General features: G+C 41.2%; 1 protein-coding gene across 2 annotated transcripts in view; it reads right to left on the bottom strand.

The window, feature by feature from the left end:
• BTBD9 (BTB domain containing 9) overlaps positions 1–12,032 on the bottom strand; it is a 411,032-nt gene that overhangs the window by 92,256 nt on the left and 306,744 nt on the right. For both annotated transcript variants that reach the window (XM_080806282.1, XM_080806283.1), the window contains exon 8: positions 6,144–6,333. In XM_080806282.1, the coding sequence (XP_080662408.1) occupies positions 6,144–6,333 (190 nt within the window). The remainder of the gene's footprint in view (positions 1–6,143; positions 6,334–12,032) is intronic.

Genomic DNA, 12,032 nt, shown 5'->3' on the forward strand with positions numbered 1-12,032 from the left:
GTGAGCAATAGCCTGGCAGGGCAGTAAGCAGTGGGAAGAAGGAAAAATAGCAGTCCGAAAGAGGGCCCGTCATTTACAAACTGAGGAGATCATCTGGCGTTGGTTGTAGCCACGCAACAGTGAAAGGGCAGCTGAACCGGGCATGGGCTTGACAGCTCCCTGAGAAAGAAAAATATCCTGGGATGAAAACGGACCACAGTGGCACACCTGCTTTTTTTTTTTTTTTTTTTAAGATAAATTAGCTATTGCTTCATTTTCTCTATGCTTAAAAACTGCAAGACATAGGGGCGCCTGGGTGGCTCAGTGGGTTAAAGCCTCTGCCTTCAGCTCGGGTCATGATCCCAGGGTCCTGGGATCGAGTCCCACATCAGGCTCTCTGCTCAGTGGGGAGCCTGCTTCCTCCTCTCTCTCTCTGCCCGCTTGTGATCTCTCTCTCCCTGTCAAATAAATGAACAAAATCTTAAAAAAAAAAAACTGTAAGACATAAACTGATTTGTGCTTCGGACATTCTGTGCCAGATTAAATTTTCTAAGTGGCAAAACTGGTTTCTTCCTACTACAAAATAAAAAGGCTCAATCCCACAGATTAAAGAGATTATGAAGGCCCACCAAGAACATACTTTGGGCTGAACCCATCCCATTTTGTCCTAACATATTATGTTCATGTAACACTTTGCAACTGAGGAACTCTGTTTCTGTGTCCATAACTCCTTAGTCCTCATAGCACCCAGAGAGACTGTGGGTTTATTTAATTGCATCTACGTGTGTGGTTTCATCTCTGGACAGCCTACTTACTTGCAATTAAGGTTTGTAGTTAAAGTAGTAGGGGAGTTTTACTTACAGTATTGTGCATATCAATTACAAAACAATCATTTTCAGGCTAATGTAAAAATTGTTAATTCAATTGACTATCGTATAATTAGGGTTTTCGCAAAGTGCTGTCACTGATTAGCTGAAAAGACCTGGGTGACAGGCCTGCGTAATACACAGCATATGTGATTCTCATATCAGCCTGAAAACACTGATAAAGATACCATGATTAGCAAGTAGAAAGATAATAAGTCTTAAACTAAGGTGACAGAGGGACTATAAACTAAGACATTAGGTAGATTGGTTAGTTATTATGACTTTACCCTGGTCTTTTTATGTGGTCAGGATTTCTTTCTGAAGATTTCTTGTTATTTAAATCTTAATGTTTTAAAGTGGCACAAAGGCGCACCTGGTTGGCTCAGTGGGTTAAAGCCTCTGCCTTCAGCTCAGGTCATGATCCCAGAGTCCTGGGATCAAGCCCCGCATCGGGCTCCCTGCTCAGCGGGGAGCATGCTTCCCCCCTCCCACCCCACCCTCTCTTTGCCTGCCTCTCTGCCTGCTTGTGATCTCCGTCTGTCAAATAAATAAATATAATCTTTAAAGTGAGCTGAACCTTCCATATTAAAAAAAAAAAAAAAAGGTGGCACAAAAATGATACAATTACAACTCAGTTACCCACTTGTAAGGTATATTCCAGACTATGTCTCTCTTTTTTTCTCATATACAGTGAATAACTTTGGCTGTGCCTGTAAACCTAGCAACGACAAAACCACCCTTCTTTATTTCCCAGTCACACGGCCTGCTCTAGCTCTTGGGAGAGAGAAAGGAAAGAAAGAACTGGGGAGCAAGTTTCCTGTTAAGGTGCAAGGACTGGATGCCTCTGCAGTTTCTCTTCCAGGAGCTGGTGGGAAAAAGGCAGGTCAGGAGCAACGAAGGTATTTCTGAAAGCATGGCGGCCTCCCCTGCCCTGCCCCTCTTCTACTTAGCCAAGAAAACTGTCCTCTTGTGGTGCTAATGAAACACCAGGATGAATGTGTGGTGGTGGGCGGGATGATTCTGGAAGTTGGTGACTGAATACAGAAACAGCAACAAATCTCAGGGCTGTCTACTCTCCAAGTCTCCTCCCTCGCCTTGCTTCTTGCTCTCTGCCCTTCACCCAGCTCTAGCCATAGCGGCCTCTCGCTGCTCCTGCCACCTGCCAGACATGCTCGCCCTTGAGGCCTCAGTACTCTGCCTCTGATGCTCATCCCCTAGATCCCCAGATGGTTTGCTCTTCCCCTCCTTTAGGCTCTGCACTGGCCTTCCCTGACCACTGCCTCTAAAACTGCACTGTCTCTATGCCCTAGTCCCCCTCCTGGTTGGTACCACAGCCCTTTGAAGAATCTGACATGTTACAAAGAGTGTTGTTTACTGTTTATCTCCCCCTGACAAGAACGTCAGCTCTGGGATAGCACCAATGTTTGCTTTATTCAGTGCTCTATCCCTAGTACTTAGAACAGTACCTGGCACAGTAGGAGGCTCAAGAAATGTTTACTAATTGAATGAAAGCAAATGAAGCAAATGAAATGAAATGAATGAAAGCAAATGAAGGGGGAGGAGGGACAGTCAGGGGTCATGTTTCAATGTCAGCCCCTCCAGGACACCACAGGGGGATGGGTATTGGACACCTGCGGCCTGTGGTTAGGCACAAGCATCGTCTATCAAGGAAGAAGTTTCTGCTTGCCTACCGGGCTACAGGTAAAGGCTCAGGAAAGGAAGAAATTATTTCTTTGAATGAAAACAGACACACAAAAGATATCTTTACCCACAAAACAATTATATCCTCCCTTATGAAATTAGACTGCCGTGATCAAGACAATTCCCGCCTGAGTCCTTTGCCTTCGTAGTCACCATCTACAAAGAAATCTGAATTTTTAAAGCCAGTGTATCATGTGATTGGGCTTTCCCAGAGGAAGAGTTTCCAGGATTGCCAGATCTCCTGCTTCTTAGATGGGGAAAATGTTAGTCATTCAGCTCTGTAGCATTCTCCCTCTGGGTGTCAATTTAAAATCATTGAGCTTTTTCAGATACAGTGACTAGGAAAGCAAGTCAGTCATCACAAGCAATAGAAGCTGAGGGTCAAATGTCACCAACTAATCATCCTGTCATTGGTCAATTACCCATCCCCATGAAGAGGTGCCACTGATCTAGTTTCCTATCAATAAATGTCTGTCTGGGCACATCAGCAGCTGCTAACCATGGCCTGCCAGGGTATCCAGCGTTGTCCACAGGCACTGATGGTTAAGAAATCCCTCTCTCTTTCTTCTTAATAATGTCACAGAAGAGGCAAATGCAGATCCTGACAACATAATGTTAGTTTCATAGAGACGTGTCTCTTTCAGTGCTCAGCCAGTTACACAGGACTTCAATTGCATGGATTTTCTCACTGCAAAAACAATAGCTGGGCTTAAGGAAGTCTGGTGGCTGAGATATACAATTCTGCCTTTGGTTGTGCTCATGCTCATTACTGCCACGCCGAGTCCCGGAAAGAAAAAATAGTTTGGGGGAACCATTTTCATTCATAATTAAAGAAAGCCACATGGGCACTGTTCTCTCTTGCTTTAAGCCTCAGTGACACCAGGAGTTAGATCGATTATCTCTGATTGTTTGGGTAGAGCTAGAGGTCAAGTTGGCCTTGCCACACAAACAACCTGTTTGTCCCACTTGGAGCTGTCACCCTGGCAGAGACCTCATGTGTTCCTGCTGAATCTAAAATTCTAGATCTCCTACTGTACCTGCTATAATTTCCCCTCTATTCTTGACAGACTACCTCATCTACACATTTGATCTGTCAAGGGATGCTTATTCTGAGTTGCCACAGGCTTTATATGTCAGGGGGGCTGGGAAGAGACAGCACGTAAACAATTATAATCCAAATATGACAAATGCTCCAGTAAAACGTACATACAGAATGTATGGGGATCCCTGAAGAGGGAGGTCTGAATCAGCCCAGAAAATGATGGGAGGTTAGGGAAGCATTCCTGGAGGAGGAGGAAGAGCAGGTAAAAAAGAGGTGATGGGGAGGTTGTGAGAGACACCAGCCATGAGAACAGTATGTTCCGAGAGTTGAAGGCACAGAGGTGAGAGAGGGATGGCATGTGCAAAACTGTGAGTAGCTGGACAGGATGAGACTGGCACGTACGGGGGTGGACGGAGAAGCAGGAGACAAGGCTGTGTCGACAGAAGCATGTCAGATTGTTCTTAAATGCCTTCGTCTGAATTTTTTTCCTGAAGGGGCATAACCACGTCAGATCTGGGGTGGGGAGATGGTTGCAGGTGGGGAAGGAAGGGCCAGATGGAAGTCCGGCAGACCAGGGGGAGAAGAAAAACCACAAAGGTACAACTGTGGTAACAACGGTAGTGGAGATGGGAAGAGCGGAAGACTTTGTGAGATATTTAGGAGCCAGTACCGACGACTGGATGAGGAGGGGAAGTGAGAAAGACTGCCATGTTTTTGGCTCAGTCTACAGACAGATGGGTGGCGCCACTGAATGAGAGGGGGGAAATCTCAAGGTGACTTGAGCGGAGGAAGGGGGGATAATGGGATTCCATGTCCGACATGTTGGTGTGAGATGCACATGTAACATTGCTGGGGGTGGGGCTGGAGTACCAGGTAAGCAGACAGAATACAGGCAACATTGGAAGAGAGTGGGAAGAGCTACTAAGCTGCTGGTTCGCTTCTGGCTTCATTGATGAGAAGACTGGTCTTCAAATTAGAAATGGCAGAACAAACATAATAAAGAGAGAACTGAAGCCCCAAATAGGTGAAGTGAAAGAAAGAGAGTATCCAGTCTCTTTCTTTCATGAAAAGAGCCAGGAGACATGATTCCAAGTCTCCTGGCTCTGGTGAGTTACACCCCACGCCCGCTGAAAGAAATTGCAGATGTAATCTCAGAGACACGACTGGTAATCTTAAAGAAACTGTGAAGACTGTAAGGAGTGCCAGTGACAGGAGAAGGACAATGGTTCCCCAGATTTTTACAGTGAAGAGGGATAGACTATAATGGGAAATATTAGGAAAGTTTCCCACCATCAATGCCAAAAATTCTAGAACGGCTTACTAAATAGATAGCTTACGACTGCCTTAGTTAACGTACGCAACTGAGATAAAAGGAAGGATGGAGTCTTGTTTGCCATCTGATGGAGGTTTATTTGCACTGGAAGCTTGTCCAGACTGACTGTGGCTTCTCCTTCCCCTTTCTTAAGCACCAAGAGGGTTTGTCTGGTCCACAGCATGAGGCCAAGGCTTCTCTATGTGTGTGATAGGTTGTCTACGTTACTCAACCTGTATGTGGCCCTTTATGAAAAGGAGTTGACAATTTAAATGAAGAAATCCACAGTCTGAATTCTCCCACAAATCCAACATCATTCATCAGGGTGGCCCCGGGGACCAGCAGGTTGCAAAAACCTCTGTGGTCATTAGCCTAAACATCAATACACGTTTGCCGGTTAAAATCCTACTACCTTACTTTTTGTGCTTTTTCTCTCTTTATACACAAAGACTTGAACATAAGAACAAGAAACAACAGAGCAAATGTGGTAGAACATGATGGTGGGGGGGTAGGCAGTCACACCCCACCGAGATCTCCACCCCTGGCAGGCTCAGATATCATGTAAAACCCCTTACCTACTGTTAAACATAAATGTACATACATTAGTCTTTCAGAGACCTCCTTGGAATGTTCAGGAAAAAAGCAAGAAAAGGGCAGCCTATTCAATACATTCCACATGGCTCTCTTGAACTAAAAGTATATCCTCTGGGGGGTGTCACCAGTATCACATTTTAAAATTATATGATCCTATAAATCAAGCAATGTTGGGTTAAAGTTCCTTTCCGAAAACAAAATAAAACAAAATGAAAACAACCATCCCAAACCCAGATTTTCATTAAGAAGTTTTTTTTTTTGTTTTTTTTTTTTAGTACCAGGCCTCATATTCACATGTTTGGTTCAGATGTAAATTTATTGGTGTTGAAAATTAGTTTTGAATCTATATAACCTCTCCTGACATTATCCTCTAAGTCCTTAACCAACACAAACTGAGTCTTAAGAAGGAGGTGGGCCGTACCCAGGAGAGGCCTCTAATCTACTCTCGCTGCAAGCCTAATTTTGGTGTATTCCCCAGCTGGAGCTCCAAACAAGACCCCTGTTTCTCCATGTTACCCCGCTTCAATATTTAGAGCAAACAACAGGAATGTATCTTCACTGAAGTTATTAGGATCATCATTGTTCCGAAACAGAATCTGCACATGTGTCTTCTGTTTTAAAAGTAATGAACGAAAAGGACCCTTCTTACCGTATTGACCCGATCATGTACGGCTGTGCCAGCTGAACCACAATCGCACCACTTCCTAGCTGGTGACACGTATAGCCGGAATCCCAGTCGTAATTCTTGGTGTCGCCATTCAGCAAGGCATTTCGGCTCCGACTGACTCCTTCAATCACACTGGCGCAATCCGCAATTGTTGCAACGTTCTCCATGGGAACTGTAAGCCCAACACAAGATTCAGCGTCAGGATAAGAGAATCTAAACATATCCTGGTAGGCTGCTGTGAACAAAATGAATTACTATCTCACATCAGTGATAAAGGGGAAATTAGAACTCCTCGGTTATCAGAAGACAGGAGCACATTTTCCATGCCAAATTGCCTCAAGAAAAAAAGTTGAATCTAAGATTGTAACAAAGCAAACCACATGTAGTAATTAACCCTGAAGCATTTTACTATGAGGAACCATGATACCCCATAAAACACAGAATGGATAAATACATTTCAAAATATGACTACAATGGGAAACTACACATTAATTGACCTTAGCGAACTATGGTTATGTACAAATAGATAAGTTGAAAACCATAATGTTCTTTTCCGGAAAACAAACAAACAAACAAACAAAAACAGCCTTGACTTCTAAAACACCAAAAACCAAAAGAACAAGAAAAACATATAATGTTGAGTGAAAAAAGCAAGGCACAGAAAAACACAGATTATGAATGAATTTATACAAAGTTTTTAAAAAGACAAAACTAGAAACATGCTTCGTTTAGGGATACATACATAAATACAAAACTAAAAAGGAAATAGAGGGAATTATTATATTAAATTTTGGATAATATGTCTGGGAAGAGGGGAATGAAATCTTGTAGGGACTCCCACCAATAGGTCCAAATATTAGTTGATTTCATTTCCAAGATGAAATCTTAGGGGAGCTTCAGAAGTACTGGCTTTGTTCTATTTCTAAGCCAGGTGGTGGGTATATAGACACTTGTTTTATTACTAGTCTCTAAACTGTATATACTTGTTACATTCAGTAAATATCAATTTGTTTAGAGAAATATGATATACACATAGATTCAGTGTTTTAGAATTCATAAAGCAGGAAGATGATCTAGGAAATGGTACCAATCCCTTTTCAGAATACACTGTTGCCCTCGGCCATGACTTGTTTACCTTTTCCGTTTGTTTACTATTCTGGGCATTTCAACACATAATGCTCTTCTCTCTGTTCATGAACTGCTATATCTGAAACACCAGCTCTGTTTTGATTTTGAGTCTCTCTCTCTACTTCAAATCCACATCAACCTGTTCATTTATAAAAGCCAAGGGCTTCCACAAAATGATAGCTATCTAAAAATGATGTAGAATCTCTAACCATGGAGAAGAGAACAATAAAAGGTAAGGGCCTTTTAAGTCCCCTGGGACCTTTTCTGTGCATTTTCTAGTGTTGGGGTTTTAATTTAATTTATTATTCAACCCAAATATACACTTAGGCCCAGCTACTTGCCTTCAAGATTTGCAACTTACTTTATATAATTTTAAAATAGGTTGGAAAAAAAAAGACAATTTCTCATTAGATATATACTGTAGTTTTCAGGGTAATATTATATACTCTCTGAAGAGAGAGAGGGTGAGCAGTACTACCGTCATGCCAAAACATTTCCACCTTGATAATGACGTGGAGTACGTAATCTTACATGTATCTTCTATACCACGATGTATTTACTTTCCAAAGCTGGGCATGCCTGACCTGAGCCCTCATCTTCTACAGCTTCACTGCTTTGCTCTCTGCAGATGAGGAAGTCATCCACAGATAAAAAAGGGAGAAGGGGAAGGAGAAAGGAAGAGAGGATGGATTTCTGGTGATGAACCCCTTGACTGTCGAGCTTAACTCCAAACAACAAGCAAACATACTGGTAAAACAGCCTCGAAGGAGAGTTTCCTGGCAGAGAAGGAAGGGGCTCAAAAAGAAGTTCCCCGGGACTTGGAAAGACAAGGAAGGACTATTTGGAGGCTAAGTCATGATACCTCTATCTCATGGAAAAGGGGAAGTATTGGGTGATTTGGAAGGTAGAGCTTAAGGAAGTGGCACAAGGTGTACGGTAAATTGAACTGAGACATAAAATAATACTGTAGACAGGAGCTTAGGCTGCAGGAACAGCCCCCATTCTCCCTTCCACAGTGCACATTTATTTATGTATTTATTTTTTTGTGCACCCTATGTGTTCAGTGACGATCAGAAAAGTGTTTTTGCTCATTGTATCAGCCAGGGGCCCAAGTGACAGAGGCTTTGTATCCATATGAATTTCCTCAGTTATAGCAGCAATGAGAAGAAAGAAAGCCAGGTCCTGATTCTTAAGACTCATCCCCCAAAGTAACACACATCACCTCTCTCACAGTCCGGGGCTCAAGGCAAGTCCCAGGGCCTTGCCTAACTTCAAAAGGGGTGGGAGAGTGGGACCCTGCTGCGTGCCCAGAAGAAAGGGGAATGCTTGGTGAATAATATTAACATTTACCACAAACATTAAACCACGATGAAGGAAAATTCAATAGAAAGATAAATCTAGTCCATTCATGTGAGGTCTATAAAATATTTCAACACATAAACAAGTCAAAATTTATTTATCTAATCTCCTGCTAAGGGATGATTTGATTGTTATCACTGTTTTCTGTGCGATTACAAACAAAGGAGTCCTGTGTACATGGTAAGGGTTTCTTAAAGGAATACATAAGATATTATACATGTATATATACGTGAATTACACTCATGGCTATGAGTTACCTTCAATTTTCCTGGCTATTGCCAAATTATTCACCAAAGTGGTTGTAAAAATGTACATTCTCGGGGTGCCTGGGTGGCTCAGTGGGTTAAAGCCTCTGCCTTCGGCTTGGGTCATGATCCCAGAGTCCTGGGATCAAGCCCCGCATCGGGCCTTCTGCTCGGCGGGGAGCCTGCTTCCTCCTCTCTCTGCCTGTCTCTTTTCCTACTTGTGATCTTTGTTTGTCAAATAAATAAATAAAAATCTTTAAAAAAAAATGTACATTCTCAACTCATTGCTTCACGTCCTTACCAACTCTTGGTAATGCCAGACAGATGAGTGTGTTATCTCAATGTGGTTTCAGTTTTTCATTTTTCTGTTTGAAGACGTTGTACAGTCCCCCCCCCACCAGAATCGTTCTCCATTTTTCTTCTGTAAACTACCTATCTTTATCTCTTGTCTATTTCTTTTTAACTGTCTTTCTAATTGATTTGTAGGATGCCAATCTTTTGTTGGTTAATGTTTTAAGGTGAAACATTCATCTTTTAAGATTGGTGCCTTTCCCTTTTCTTGTTTATAAATTCTTTCCTACCTTCAATCCATAAAGATATTGTCCTATATTTTATTCTAAAAGTTCTTAAACTTTGCCTTTCACATGTGGTTCTTTAATCTATTTAGGATTTATTTTTGGTATACCATGCGTGACACAGAAAATCTACTTTCATCTTTTATTCTTAAGGTGAGCAATTTTGCCACCACCATTTAATGAACTCTTGCCCTCACTAACTTATGTTATTTCAGCCACACACAGTTTTCATAGATATTCGTGTCTCTTTTTAAGAATTATGTTATGCTTCATTGATTTGCCTAGCCTTGTGCTTTTACCGTGCTGCTTTACTATAATTTTCCAGTAATCTTAAAATCTGATACAGCGAACACCTTTGTTCCCTCACCTTCCCCTTCTTCTTTTCCTTTTTTCTTCTAAATTGTTTCTGATACTCTTGGCCCTTCCAGGAAAAATTTTCGTTTTATCTACCCTTTCAAATATACTGGCATAAAAATTTTCATAGTATGTCCTCTTTTTCATCCCAAATATTTGTAATTGTACTTTTTCTTTCTTTTTTCATCTGTCCTACATAGCTTGTCTCATTTATTAGTGTTTTCAAAGGACCAACTTTTGGTTTTATTGATTTCTTTATTTCTTACTTCACTAAATTCTGCTCTTGTTTTTATTTTTTAATTAATAATTTTTTGGGCGGAGAGGGGAGAGAGCATGTGCATGCATGAGTGGGTGGGGGAGGGGCACAGGGAGAAGGAGAATAAACTCTGAAGCAGGTTTTACTGCCCAGCAAGGAGCCAAACATTCGGCTGGATCCCAGGACCCTGGGATCAAGACCTGAGCCGAGATCAAGAGTCTGCCATTTAACCATTTAACCGACTGAGCCACCCAGGCGTCCCTCCTCTTCTTTTTATTATTTCTTCCTTCAATTCCTTTTAAATTACTCTGTTTTGTTTTCTATTTGTTTTTTTTTTTTTTTAAAGTAAAGATATTATTTATTTATTTGACAGACAGAAATCACAAGCAGGCAGAGAGGCAGGCAGAGAGAGGGGGAAGCAGAGCGCCCGATGCGGGACTCCATCCCAGGACCCTGAGATCATGACCTAAGCCGAAGGCAGAGGCTTAACCCACTGAGCCACCCAGGCGCCCCTGTTTTCTAACTATTTGAAGTGAAACTCATTAACTCATTAATATTTCTTCTTTTCATACAGTCAGAACTTCTTTATTCATACTTAACCAATTACTGTTTTTTATATCCTCCTTTCTTCTTGGTTCAACTTCCTTCTTTCTAAGATACATCCATTAGTATTCAGCAAAGTCTCTGTTTGAAAGTGTATTTTGCCACCACTCTTGAAAAATAGGTTAACTGATAAGGAAATCCTGGTTAAAAGCTGTTTTTCCTCAGCACTTTGATGATATTATTCCATAGTCTCCTGGTTCTACTGTTAAGTCTGCTAAAGTCTCCTATCCCTCTAACTTGTAATTGTTTTTTTGCCTACAGTTAATTTTAAGGTTTTTTTTTCCTTTTGTTTTTCATGGGTTTTGTTGTTGTTTTGGTTTTGGTGTTTCTCAATTTTACTCAGTTGTACCTAGAGGCAGACTGAATTTATCCTTCTCAGGACCGATTATGAGCATTTGTGGCTTTTATCAAGTCTGGAAAATTTTGGTCATTATTTCTCTGAATACTGATTCTCCTTCCTTTTCTTTTCTTTTTCTTTTCCTTCTAGAATTCCTACCAGACCTCTGTTGAACTTTTCATCCTATCTTCCACATTTCTTAACCTTCCTTTCATTTTTCTCTCTGTACCTCTTTTTGAAGTATTCTAGGCAATTTCTTTTTTTTTTAGATCATTTATTTACAAACAGAGATAGAAAACATATTTATAACACATTAAGTGAATACAAAAATGATTTACTTGAGGTTCACATTTAATAGCCAAAAGTCTAAAACTATAAACCTTGTCTTACATGGTCAAACCAGTACCTGGCTCTAATAACACTTTGATTTTTATCATTATCTTCTATGATTTCATTTTCCACATTATGGTATTTTTGTTAGATGTGACTTTGAGTAGACTTTCCCCTCAGACTATATTTTACTTTACTTTTTCAATGATTATTAAATTTACCTGGGCAATTTCTTAATTCAAATTATTATTTATGTTCAGTCCTCTTTAAGTGTGTCTAATCTGTTCAACCTGTCCACTGAGTCACTGAAATTTCACTATTAAACAAAAACTACACAGTATTGAAAGACAAATGAACTAGAGCTATGGTGTGTCAACCAGGGTCGGTCCCACAAAGAAAACTGGTTAAGAAGAGAGGAAGTTAGGAGAAAACACGGAGTATGATTCCACTTCTGTCATTTAGTGATACATGCTTGTGTGGTGAGATCAGAAAGGAAACCTGGGGAATGGTGAACACTGAAAATCGGAGGCGGTGGGGGGGGGGGTCATTGGGGGAGGGGCGCACACAGAGCTGTAGGTTTGGTAGTATTTTCTTCAGTGAAGCGGTCAGCATGCCAGTGTTCCTACTCCCCAAACTTCACATATATGTCCTTTATGTTCTTTTGCACGTATGGAATTTTGTGGG

The sequence above is a fragment of the Martes martes genome (genome assembly GCF_963455335.1).
Source record: "Martes martes genome assembly, chromosome: 6".
NCBI classification, from domain to species: Eukaryota; Metazoa; Chordata; class Mammalia; order Carnivora; family Mustelidae; genus Martes; species Martes martes.